This window comes from Meles meles, chromosome 11, assembly GCF_922984935.1.
Source record: "Meles meles chromosome 11, mMelMel3.1 paternal haplotype, whole genome shotgun sequence".
In the NCBI taxonomy this organism is placed as follows: Eukaryota; Metazoa; Chordata; class Mammalia; order Carnivora; family Mustelidae; genus Meles; species Meles meles.
In genome coordinates, this window is record NC_060076.1 from 70,398,546 (window position 1) to 70,411,676 (window position 13,131).

A 13,131-nucleotide genomic window follows, 5' to 3' on the forward strand; every position below is an offset into this window, starting at 1 on the left:
AGGTGATGCTGATAGAGCTGTCTGTGGTTCGCACTTAGAAATATTACTTTAAGTCTAGCTCTTGGTTTTGGCTCAGGTGGTGATCTCAGGGTGGTGGGATTGAGCCCTGCATCAGGCTCTGCACTTGTCATGGAGTCTGTTTGAGATTCTCTCTCTCTCTCCCTCTGCCCCTCCTGCTCATGTCCTCTCTCCCCCCACCCTTGGGAATAAAGAAATAAATCTTTAAAAAGAAAGAAAGAAATACTGCTTTCGAAAATGAAACTTTGGGGCACCTGGGTGGCTCAGTCAGTTGGGTGTCCAACTCTTGGTCTCAGCTCAGATCTTTATCTCAGGGTTCTGAGTTTGAGCCCCACATCAGGTTCCACTTTAACCAAAAAAAAGAATCTTGAGTAGATTGGCAAACCCTCCTAAGGTTTAAAAAGGAACGTTTAATCTGGTCTTCCTTTCCTTCCAGACAGAGTCTCCACTGCTAGTCCGACCATACTTACCACACGTCACCAAGTCTGAACTCCACGCAATCATGACCGCTGGGTTCTCTACCATTGCTGGAAGCGTGTTAGGTGCATACATTTCTTTTGGGGTAAGGATATTTGAAGATAAATTTATGGAAAATTCAACCTCTTATTTCTTTGCTGCTTTATCTCTATGTCTTTTCTTTACCACTGCTGCCAGAAAAGGAGGCAAAACAGTGTCCTTCACCCTTCCTTTGGCATTTGAGTGGAGTGACCCTGAGGGGCTTTGTGACTTCACTTTCAAATCCCTGCCACCCAAATGTGAATTAGACCCAACTGTGGCAGAATGAAATCGTATTATGAGGTTACTGTGGCTGAACACTTAAATATGTAAACAACAACAACAACAACAACAACAAAACCACTATCACTGTCACTAGTAGAGGCAGTCAAGACCAACATTCAGGAAAGGATGACTCGTGAGTCAAACTAAATTGCTCCCCCTTTTGGTAACTGAAGTTTCACTGGAAACCAGCTCCTTCTATTCATTTCTGTGTGGCAGCTTTCATGCTACAGAGTTGGGTAGGTGTGGCCTGAAAAAGCCAAAAATGTTTACTCTCTGGCCCTTCACAGAAAAAGCTTTTTGACCTGAGCTTTGGAGCAGTGGTTCTCGAACCTTACTGCGCATTAGAATCATCTGGGAACTTTTAAAAACCCTAACGTCCAGGCCCATACCACAGAGTAATTAAGCCAGAATCTCTTGGGGTGATACCTAAGCAGCACTGTTTCTTTAAAAACTCTTCCTGTGTATTCTAACATACAACCCAGTTGGAGAGCTGGTCGTCTGTGGCCCAGCGCAGCAGACCATCGTTAACTGATGCTCGTGTCCCAAGCACAGAGCTTCTAAGCTCCACATAGAGGCAAACCCCAGTGGAGAAATGGAAGAACACACAGCTGTGGGCCCAGGTGACTAGCAGTCTTATGAGATAGGTGAGTTTCATCCCTCCGCTTCATCCGGGCCTCTGAGATCCAACCACAAGGAAGAGAGAAGAGTAAAAAGGTGACCGAGATCTCAGGAATAGCAGCTTGTCTGGATCCACAGATGGTCCACTCCGCCACCACTGTAGGAATTCTGCTGGCAGAAACGTGCTGGCTGCAAGGGAGTGGGGGAGGAAATCCAGATATTGGCATTCTGAAAATACAGGGAAGGGAATCCCGAAACAAAAATAAGGATGTGGGGAGGAAAGGGAAGAGAGCTTAAGCAGGTCCACAGTGAGGGAAACGGAAATCCCTTACAGATTAAAGGGACTCTGGATAAATGAATATTATATAAGGGTACCATGGATTTCAGGAGAGTGAAAGGAAGACAGGGAGGGGTGTGTCTGTGCCTGCATCCCCAGATACTCCCTCTGTCTAAACTGATGATGTGATGAAATATGGGCTTTAGGGACTATTTAAACATTCAGAAGGTCCACAGAGAGGTAGAGGAATCTGGAAGTTCTTACACAGGATTAATTCTCTTCTGAAATGATTGGATTTGGGTTTTGAGCTTCTCCCCAAAAGATGTGGTCAATTAACACCAATTCCTCCCTCCTCCCTCCTCCCTCTGACTCTCAAGGTGATGCCGACTTGGCTCACTGGGTGCTTCCAAGCCTCCAAAGAAATACTTTTCTGGCATAGGGCTCAATTCTACCCTTCTCTTCCCCTGTAGGGCTTTTGGGCTGTTCATCCTGAACTCGACAGAAAAGCTAAACCTCAGTTGACCTTCTTTCTCCTGAAATCACAGGTTTCACCCTCCCACCTGTTAACTGCCTCAGTCATGTCTGCACCTGCATCGTTGGCTGTGGCTAAACTCTTTTGGCCTGAGACAGAAACACCTAAAATAACCCTCAAGAACGCCATGAAAATGGAAAGTGGGTAAGTGGGACATCTAATTCATACCAGCTGGGGAGTCGGCTGAGGCGGGGGGGAGGGGGTCCAGATTCAAAGCACAGCAAAACGTTGATCATTGGAGAGCAGAGTGAATCGTGGTATTAAGGTGAATTTAATTTCTCAGTGACTTTTAGACTTCATGAGGCTTCCCAAAAAAATCCCTTTTTAATACTTGAAAATCTTCCTAAATACTTGAATGTCAGTGCACTTCCTGAGCAATTCAATGTAAATGTTTCATGTAAAATATAGTGCAGTGTTTACTGAGCCCTGATTCACGACCATTGGAGAGCCATGGGACAAACATTTCTGGAACTTTCTTATATAATAGGGAGAATGAAGGTATCTTTAACCCTTCATCAATTCCTTTTCTTTTGCCCTGTGCAAAAGAAAAGAAAACTATTTTAAGATAGTCAAAAGAATCTAGTTCAGTAACAGAATCCATTGATGAGTATGTTACTGAGTTTTATCCCTTATTTGTATGTAGCTACAGTCAGTGAAAAGCAAATTGTCGAAAAATACACGTATGGGATATGTGTGCTTCCACTTACAAAGTTAAGCAAATGTGCAAACCTACACAACGCATTATTTAGGCACACCCTCATGTAGGAAAAATGAAAAGAAAGAGAATGATAAGCAACTTCTAGGGAGACAGATACCTCTGAGATTGAAGAGAAGAGAATAAGATTAGGGAAGGGGAAGTGCTCAAAGGTGATGGTGACATTCCACTTCTTCAATGAGGTGATAGATATTCAGGCCTTCTTTGAATTATTAGTGCTTATACCATGAATATTTTATAAATATTTTCTGGTAGCTACCTTAATATAGTTTTTAAAACCTATAATACTTTTTTAATATTTTATTTGTTTATTTGACAGAGATCACAAGTAGGCAGAGAGGCAGGCAGAGAGAGAGGGGGAAGCAGGCTCCCCGCTGAGCAGAGAGCCCGATGTGGGGCTCGATCCCAGGACCCTGAGATCATGACCTGAGCTGAAGGCAGAGCTTAACCCACTGAGCCAACCAGCCGCCCCAAAACCTATAATATTTTTATCAGTTCCCAAATTTTTCATTATAAATCCCCCCTAATTAACGGATGGTTAATTAGAATGGTTAGACACTCATTTGCCATCACCTACACTCAGCAACTATAAATGGCATCATGATTTGATGGAATTTAGGTATTTTGACCAAGGCAGGAGGCTGACAGTTTCTGTTTCTAACCAAATGAGCTCTGATTATGACGTTTCTACACCTGTGATGTCCATTCACTGACAACACCTTGATAATTCTGAAATTGCTGTTTTTTGATAAAGCGATTCAAGGAACCTCCTAGAAGCCGCATCACAGGGAGCATCCTCATCCATCTCCCTGGTGGCAAACATAGCTGTGAACCTGATTGCCTTCCTGTCCCTGCTGTCTTTTGTGAATGCGGCCCTGTCCTGGTTTGGAAACATGTTTGACTACCCACAACTGAGTTTTGAGGTATAATGCTGTCACGTCTCTCCTCCATTTTGTTTCCGCCTATCTTTGTTTAAAAAAAAAAAAGTAGGTTTGTGAATTGCCTTCCCTAACCACCTGTAGTATACTCTTACATAATGCACACACTTCTCATGTATCTCCCATCTTCCCACCACTGCCCTTCCCCCTTCCATGTCCTATCACCCTTCAGGAGACAATGACTGGCCTCATGCCAGGAATCCAGGTTATCTCAAATGACTCGATGCCAGCCTTGACTCCTAATGGGTAGAGATGGGAAAGGCGATGTGAAGGGATTTCTATGCTTCAAGGAGACGCAGAAGGGTTGGGGAAAATCTTGTCACAACAGTAAGGCAGAAGAACCAGAAGCAAATCACCACTCTAATAAAGTATCTATTTTTGGGTTTTGTAGATAATATGCTCCTACATCTTCATGCCCTTTTCCTTCATGATGGGAATAGACTGGCAAGACAGCTTTATGGTTGCCAAACTCATAGGCTATAAGACGTTTTTCAATGAATTTGTGGCTTATGAGCACCTCTCAGAATTGATCCGTTTAAGAAAGGAGGCCGGACCCCAGTTTGTAGATGGTGTGCAGCAATATATGTCGGTGAGTAAATACATTGATTTCAGAACACACTTCTTAATCACATACATACATTCGTCAAATAGTCACAGGTGCTTCTGTGTAGCAGGCTAGGCACTTGGGGATATGTCAGAGAACAAAACAGAACAAAAATCCCTGATCTCAGGGAACCATAGTGAACGAACATAGCACCCCCTAATTTTCCATTATGTTGGATTAATCCACGTGCCTGTGTCTGTGTGAGTGTCAACACAGCTAATCCTTCCTACTGTGATCACTGACTCTTGAGAGCCATAGATCCAAACCTGGAGTCCTAGGAGCTGGGACTGGAATCAGTCAGTCAACAAATATTTGCTACATGTGTTCTATGTCCAATGTACATATGTGCAGAGGGCACAGCATTGAACAAGAGATGAGACCTCTGCCCTCATGGGCTCATTGTCTAATGATCTTGAAGTTCTCTTCCGTCCAGTTTTAGAAATTCTGTGGACTCTGAGAAACTGCCCAAAGGCAAGATAGTGCCTGGACATCCTAAAGAAATAGGGAGACACAACTGCTCCTCTCCAAGTGGGTGAAGAAAGAGAAGAGCTTGGCTTATGGTCTGAACTTTCTGAACGAGCATCCTATAATTAACTAGCACTTCAGGTCAATGGGCTCCAAGGAGATGCCCATGTCTGCTTGGCCTTGGATGGGATAAGGGAACTCAGGTGAAGCCATGACTTAGGTCATATTTAACAGCCGAGACTCCAGCTTTTCCCTTCCTGAAAAACAGAATGGTCACACACATGGAAACTCTTAGGGAAATGGGGACTATTTCGGACCACCACCATTACACATTGAAACAAGCCATTTGTAATGAATGTTCTGGGCATGTATTTGGCTTTAAAAGGAAAGGGGAGGAAAATCACACTGCCCAACATTCTGGGATTGCCTACCACTGAACACCACGATCATCTCTCCCAGTATCCTAAAAACCAAACATGCGAATTTACTCCTATGTATTCTACAAATACAACAGATTCCAAGAGAGTTCTGATTCATGTTTTATGGTCAGAGGCATTTGACCCATACATCTGATAACAGTGGCTCTGTAGGTCTCCTATTTCTCAAATGTTTATTCTTCAACTGGCCATGCAGTGGAGCTTGGCCGAATATCATCATTGTTTCGATGCCACCACAAACCAGTCTGCTTCCCTGCCAAAAGTAAACAATGGGCTAAATTAAGTGAATTGCTTTCCATCTCCAAGTGCCAGTTGCCAGAAGAAGCAGTTTTTTAATGAGCAAAGCAAGCTCACGATCCTGGGGGTGCCAACCAGCTCTGTGAACAGTCATTATGAGAATAGAGACAGAACAGGAGGGCCGACGTGGGTTGGGTGAGCCCAGTGAGAGGCAGATCCACAGAGGACATTTGGAGACAGGAGCCCAAGGGCTTCTGCTACTGTTGCGTCATAATGGCAAAAGCATTTTGTTTTTCCTAATTTCTTATTTCCAGTCGACAAAATGGGGATGAGTCCCTGCAATTTTTGTTTACCCACCAACAAGTGGTGGGAGTGTTGTAGCATCTCCCGGAAAGGGCACCACATGACCAAAGCATAAGATCTGGGTCTGTGAGGCAAAACCCAGTGTTATCCAGGTCAGAATATGTATGGAGCACATTGTCCACAGAATGAAATCTTTGCTCTTCTGTCATCTTTTCTTTCTTAGCATAAAAATAATACTTTGCATGTTTGTTTATACTTGATATATACATATCATGGTCCAGAATTCAAAAGGTACAAAAGGCAAGAGGGAAAAGTAAGCCTTCCTCCTTACGTCTCTGCCACTCAGCTCTTCTCCCCGTACCATAGTATGCTCTTAACTTTGCTCTATGCATGTAATAACATATCTTGGATGCCTTTTTCCCTCAGTATCTGTGAAAGCGTATTCTCTAGTATGAACACACCATTATGTATTTTAACCAGTCTCTTGTTGACGGACACCATTACCAATTTCCTGCCATGGGAAGCAGTGCTGTGAAGACTGTCCTTGAACACACGGCGTCTTTGCTCAGGAGCTAGGAGAGCTGTATGATATATTATTCATTTCCCAGTGTGGTGGAGCTGTTCTCACCATGTAATCTTGCACATGTATGGGAAAAGGCAAAGTAGCATCATTTCGCCTCCTCTTCCTCTTACTATAAATCCCTACATGGCCACATCTGTGTATCCCCTTCCCACAGATCCCCAGAAACAGGAAAGAGGAATCTCAAGTGCTCTGTGCCATCTCCCTCCTCATGGTCTCTTAATAAGCCTGCCTGTTTTTGAAGCCAATTGAACTAAATGAAAAGCACTAGAGAGCACTGGGAATGAGGATGAGCTTTTCCAGAAACAGCGGATTGCTCAAATACATGATTTTTTTTTCCTGCTTGCTATATGCACGCTGATTGAAAATATCAACAAAGGCGTTCTGAGAAAACCATGAAAGAGAAGAGAGGCCTCATAATCAACAAAAAAATTTATGTGGCCACTTGAATCTCGAATGTGAGCTTTTAAAAAATCCAGTTACTTGGGGGATAGAAAGGCACTACTAATTTTGAATGTCGTATTTTCCTGGTTTGTTCTTTAAACCAAATCAGAGATTTTTCAGGGTTTTAGAAAAGAAAATTACTGCCTCAATTGTGTGGGCGCCTTTGCCAGATTGGGTGAGTTTCTGGTGAACAACAAAGTCCACTGAAACTTTTGAGTGTCCTGTAGTCAGTCCCTCAACCTGAGAAAGAATTATCTGGGCCAAGAAACACCTCTTGGCCATCAGAGTAGAGCTGGAAGGCCATGCTCTTCCTTCTACAAATTCATCTCCCATCTTCCTACTGCCCGTGACCATTCTCCCACCTAATACTCCTAAGGGATGGTTAGATCTGAAGACCAAAGAAAGGCAAGCACACAGCATAGCCAGAATGAAAGGAACCCTTTATGATACCTAAGAGTTTCCTTTTTATTAATATAATTCCTTTTCACTGAAGTATAATCTACGTACAAAAAGGCCCTTTTTTGGTTGTATATGCAAGTTGTGACAAATGTATCACCTGTGTAACCTCATCCTCCGTGATTACATAGAACTTTTCTATCACACCCAGGAAATTTCTCTCATGGCCGGTTGCAGTCAACAATACCCCTACCCACCCCGTCATTCCCAGGCAGCCTGATCTTTCATTTACTATAGATTACTTTTGCTTGTAAAGTTTCAGGCAAATGGAGTCACTTAGCATTCATGTTGTTGCATGCATTTTCCTTCTAACTGCAGACTAGTATTCTATTTTATGGATAGCCATAATTTGTTTATCCATTTGTCTGTCTTGGGACATTTGAGTTGTTTCTAGCTTGAAGTATTATGAGTATAGCTGTCATAAATACTCAAGTACAGTCTTGTTATGGACATATGCTTTTATATCTCCTGGGAAAATTCCAAAGAGTGTTATTTCTGGGTGAGACTGGCTGTGTCTATTAACTTGATAAGAAACTGCCAAGTATGTTTATACTTTATAAACAGACTGTGTCGCTTTATATTTCCACCAACAACATACAAGAATTCCCGTTGTTCCACATCCTTGTCAACACTTGGTATTGTCCGATTTTTAGCTATTTTCATGAATGTGTAGTGGTACGTTATTGTTCTGATTTGCATTTCCCTGGTGAACGAATGACGTCGAACATCTTCTTATGTGCTTGTGGCCATTTAAATGTCTTTTGTGAAATCTCTTTAGCCATTTTTTATTGGATGTTTGTCTTATTATCAGATTATAACAGCTCTTTATACATCCTAGATAAGTCCTTCATCCAACAAATGTAATGTGAGTACCTTCTGGGACCAATCTGATATCCTCAGTGGGCTAGCACTGTGCCTGGCACATGATAGCAAGGGGCCATGAATGTTAGGAGTTATCATTGGGCAGAAAGTAGCATCTGTAGAGACTAAGACTAGTGGTCCCAACTCCTTTGTAGAGTCTCCAAATCCGCACAGCCCCTTTCCCTCTCTCCAAATTCAAGGGAAGGTGCAAAAAGAGAGGGGGGTGATCTAGGAAACAACAGGTGTTTGACACCATGCACTGCACATTCACTTGTCCATATCAATTCCACAGTTAGAAAAGGAAGCCTGGTTAGAATGTCAGACTTACTAAGCTGAGTCACACCATGTATACTTCTGTGTGTTTGTGCTTATTTACAGATTCGTTCGGAGACAATTGCCACCTATGCTCTCTGTGGCTTTGCTAATTTTGGTTCCCTAGGAATAGTGATCGGTGGACTCAGTAAGTGAAAAGAATATTCTTCAACAACGTATGTGACATAAACATACTTTCGATCTCCACCTTTCTCTGTAACATTATTGGTGTCAGGGGGGATAAAAGGTCCTGGGACAGTAGTAAATGCTTTGAGGTCTTTTTTTATTTTTTATTCCTGCTCTACAATATAGTTTTCTCATGTAACCCCAGCTAACATCAGGAAGAATTTGTTCAAATGTACCAGTGCTTCTCTACTCAGGGACGACGCATAGACTTCTCTGTGCATGCCAGTTCCAGTGGACTTAAAAAGGCCACCTGGAGGATTCTGAGGCCAAGGGCAAGCATGGAAATGCTGTGATTAGTTAGTGATGTCAGCCATAGGCACGGAAGTGGCTGGTGATGATGAGCTGGAGATATTTGGGCCCCACCTTGAGATCCATTTGCCTTGCTGTGCCCTCCAGACACTATGGTGAAACTTAGAATAAAATGGAGAACTTGCTTCTTCTGCAGAAAAGGGAAGCTTCTGGACCTTCTGGTGTGGACATATTTCTTCCCTGCTTCCCCCCGCCAGAGAACTCTGGATGTGGAGCTCATCACGAAGCCCCTGAATCTTGACTTTCCCAGTGAATTTGGAAAAAAAAAGAAAAGTCTCTCACCTGAGACGCCCAGCCCCGGAACAGTTCTCAGAGGTGGGGAATTTGGAATTCCCAATCAATGACCTCAACATTAATCTCCTACTTCCATGTCTCCTAGCATCCATGGCTCCTTCCAGAAAGCACGATATCGCTTCAGGGGCATTGAGAGCACTGATCGCGGGGACCGTCGCCTGCTTCATGACAGCTTGCATTGCAGGTACTGTAGGCTGTCCCTTGTGTCCTATGTCCACAGAGCGGCAACTTTCAGGGGTCTGTGCCCCCCACCCTGCAGAGGCAGCATCAGCTGCTGCGGGGAGCTGAGAGGCAGAGCTGCTGCGTATATTGTAAAGTGAAACGAGCAGAGCGTGGTGAAGAAGCTAAGAACAGGAGGAGGGCTTGGTGATGTTGTTCGTGATTAAAGCGGAGGGCGCTCTATTTCACTTCCAGGGATACTCTCCAGCACCCCCGTAGATATCGACTGCTACCACCTTTTAGAGAATGCCTTCAACTCCAGTCCACCTGCAAACACATCCGATGTGGTAACTTGTTGTCAAACTCTACTGAAAAGGTATTGGACTCTTGAGTCTGACTTCTTCGTAGCCATTATTAATAAACAAATTAGGCATACAGACCCCATTCGCTTATTTTTATAACTTTATAACTCTGCATTCAATAATAAGAGCTCGTGGGGCGCCTGGGTGGCTCAGTCGGTTGGGCCTCTGGCTCTTGACTTTGGCTCAAGTCATGATCTCAAGGTCATGAGATTGAGTCCCCGCATCAGGTTCCCTGTTCTGCAGGGAGTCTCCTTGTCCCTCTGCCTCACTCACACTCACACACTCTCCCTCTCTCAAATAAAAACATAAATCTTTTTTTTAAAGATTTTATTTGACAGAGAGAGATCACAAGTAGGCAGAGAGGCAGGAGAGAGAGAGAGGAGGAAGCAGGTTCCCCGCCAAGCAGAGAGCCCGATGTGGGACTCAATCCCAGGACCCTGAGATCATGACCTGAGCCGAAGGCAGAGGCTTAACCCACTGAGCCACTCAGGTGCCCCAAAACATAAATCTTTTAAAAAGAGAAAAAGAAGAACTTGTGCAATGGTTCTAAACCACCTTTTGTCTTGACCTCTCTCAGCTGAGACTAGGAAGTATGATACTAACTAGCAAGTGCTACACAAGCATTTCTTATGCCCCCAGCTTTGTGATAGGCCATTGCTGTGAATTAGCTCATTTAAACCTCAAAACCTCCATAGAACTTAAGAACTATTGCTCTTTTTGGTGTTCAATAAAATCAGGCCTTGAGAAGGCTATCCCTCTTTCCAAAGCAGAATGAATGCAAGCACAATCAAGATAGAAAATTTATGTCTTTCCGTCCAGAGTCCATGCCCTTAACTCGTGCCCTTTAATTAATTAGGACCTTAATTGGTACCGCCTTCCCTTCAAGGGCACCGAGCCGTACAGGCTGTCCCAACGACATGGTGATAGTGATGGTGGGGCTCCAGTGCATGAGGGGCCACCAGGGGCCCGTGACCCATACTGGCGCCTCCTACCCTGTACGCTTTCTATCTGCAAAATCAATCCCCCTACCCTATCTGCCCTTCTTAATGTGCTAGTGCTTTATGAGGATTGATTCTTGGTTTATTCTGGAAGAAACGGGGGGAGTCCTTGAGGCCAGACAGAATTTGAGAGTCAAAACTAATTCTCTGGGGCCTCTGTCCTTAACCCACCCTAACCTGAAAGTGGGGAGGAAATCAGCTTCCCGCTCTATGCTGTTTTTAATGTGTCTTCTGCCCATCTACCGTTTCTGTCTTGTGAGGCTCAACTAACTGTTTTATCCTACTTTCCACCAGCACTATTGTCAACGGCCCTGGTGACGTCATCCCAGGAGGAAACCACAGCTTCTCTTCTTTAAGGGGCTGCTGCACATTGTTGGCTCCACCAATGCTGAACTGCACTTGGATCCCTGATGCACTTTGAGTTCGCCTACTCCGCCAATGGAACTCTAGGTACAGATGCTGAATTTCCTGCTTTGGGCTGGGGGGAAAAAAAAAACACTATTCTTCACATATGGATATTTCCATCATGGAGTCAGCTTTAACTGGAAAGAGAAAAACGGGAGTGAACCTTTCAGATCTCCAGTATCGTCCTCCTCTCTTTCCCTCCCTTCTTCAAACCCGTCCCCACTGAGAACTACCGTGATATCTCAAGATGGGCTATTGCCTCCAGTCCCAAAGATACTTTCTGACCCTACAATTTTACGACATGTTACCAGAATGCAGGTATAAATGATGGCTCACAACAGTGGGGCTATGGCTCAGCCACACTCAGAGTGGCTCACTTCCAGAACATCTCAGGAGAGGTCAGTGCCTTCACCCTGGCGGACCTGAAGTAGCCAGGAATCTCACATGGAGAAAGATCAGTCATTTATTACCCATTCATGGCCTTCCCTGAGGAAGTCCTACAGAAATCAGGAGTCTTTTAGGAGAGCATTTAGATCATTCTAAAACCGAGTTTTAAATCCTGTATGCTTAGAGAGTTATACCAGTCAGCTGACCCTAAATTTTATTGCAATAAGAAATAAGCCAAAAACCTTGGTGACTTACAAGTTTATTTTTTCCTTGCACCATATGCTTACTGAGGGTCAATTCTGGCTGTATTTCATGTTGTCTTCACTTCCAGGACCCAGGCTACAGAAGCAGCCACTATAGGGAGGTGGGGATGCTCTTAAAATTTCTGTTAGGAAAGACCTTTCATTTGTACTACATTCCATGATTATATAATCATATAATAAGCATGATATCAATGGCTATGGATGAATTACCGTGTCTGAGGGAAGGATAGTGAGTATTTTGAAGAAACAACATGATAAAGTACATGAATACATGATATTCATTTCTCCCTTCCAGGAGTCAACCTGTTCTATCACAGAACGCCTACTCATACAAGATTTGTTTCTCTTCCTGCTGACAGGACTGGAAAATGGCACTACCTTTTGGTCAAAAAGTCACTTAAAGATCATTTGAGGAAGAAAAATAAGTCCTGGTTGAGATCTGAAACCTTCCACCAATACTTCCATTGACCAGGAAAGCATCAGCATCAAAGCTGCTTAGTAGGAATCAGAGAAGAACCTTCCTTAATGGGTTCTGAGATATAATGTGTGTCAAAAGAAAATTCTGGAGACAATGGCAGGGTGCTCTTTAATGAAATGCTCTTCACCAATTCTCTTATTAGCCCAAAGACCACATTGTGTGAGAAAACAAACACCAATGACTGAGTCAAAAGGTGATTCACAAGAAAGAAAAAAAATGTGAAAAAGGTCTTGGAATACCTTAGGTAATTTATTTTAGTTATGTTTTCTTTCTTGTTCATGCACAGTTTTTTGAAATGTATATGTAAATAGCTGGTGTGTGTGTGTGTGTGTGTGTGTGTGTGTGTGGCAGCAGAGGAGAAGGATGAAATTAAATGCCCAAAGGACACTTTTTCTCTAAAGTACAATATACTAGGATATTTCTATTGATCATTTGTATCAAATTTTCTTGGAATTCATGTGTGCTTTCAGCGTTTAGATTTTATTTTAGGAAAGTATATTTACATGTCTTTTCTCTATGTTCTTTATGTCAACCTTCATAAAAGCCTGTAACAATAGCATGCCAGGGTGCTGGTTATTCATATGTTGGTTCTCGTTGGTCTGCTAGGGCTATTCTCTTTCTAACTCATTTTTCTCTTTTTAATTCTTTACATCTATTTTTTTTTATACCTGAGACTCTCTAAGAGGATTTCTGTGCTATTTCTAATGTGCTTC

At 43.2% G+C, this 13,131-nt stretch overlaps 1 protein-coding gene across 3 annotated transcripts in view; it reads left to right on the forward strand.

Moving 5' to 3' along the window:
• The window catches only part of SLC28A3 (solute carrier family 28 member 3), a 57,885-nt gene extending 45,039 nt beyond the window's left edge, over positions 1–12,846 (forward strand). For 2 of the 3 annotated variants that reach the window (XM_046022936.1, XM_046022934.1), the window contains 9 exons: positions 455–580; positions 2,239–2,369; positions 3,695–3,863; positions 4,270–4,467; positions 8,644–8,725; positions 9,452–9,550; positions 9,781–9,901; positions 11,180–11,335; positions 12,300–12,846. In XM_046022936.1, coding sequence (XP_045878892.1) covers positions 455–580; positions 2,239–2,369; positions 3,695–3,863; positions 4,270–4,467; positions 8,644–8,725; positions 9,452–9,550; positions 9,781–9,901; positions 11,180–11,306 — 1,053 coding nt within the window. In that variant the 3' untranslated portion in view covers positions 11,307–11,335; positions 12,300–12,846. Of the gene's footprint in view, positions 1–454; positions 581–2,238; positions 2,370–3,694; positions 3,864–4,269; positions 4,468–8,643; positions 8,726–9,451; positions 9,551–9,780; positions 9,902–11,179; positions 11,336–12,235 lie in introns of all 3 variants that reach the window. The other variant, XM_046022935.1, reaches the window with a different exon arrangement.
• The last annotated feature ends 285 nt before the right edge of the window (positions 12,847–13,131 follow it).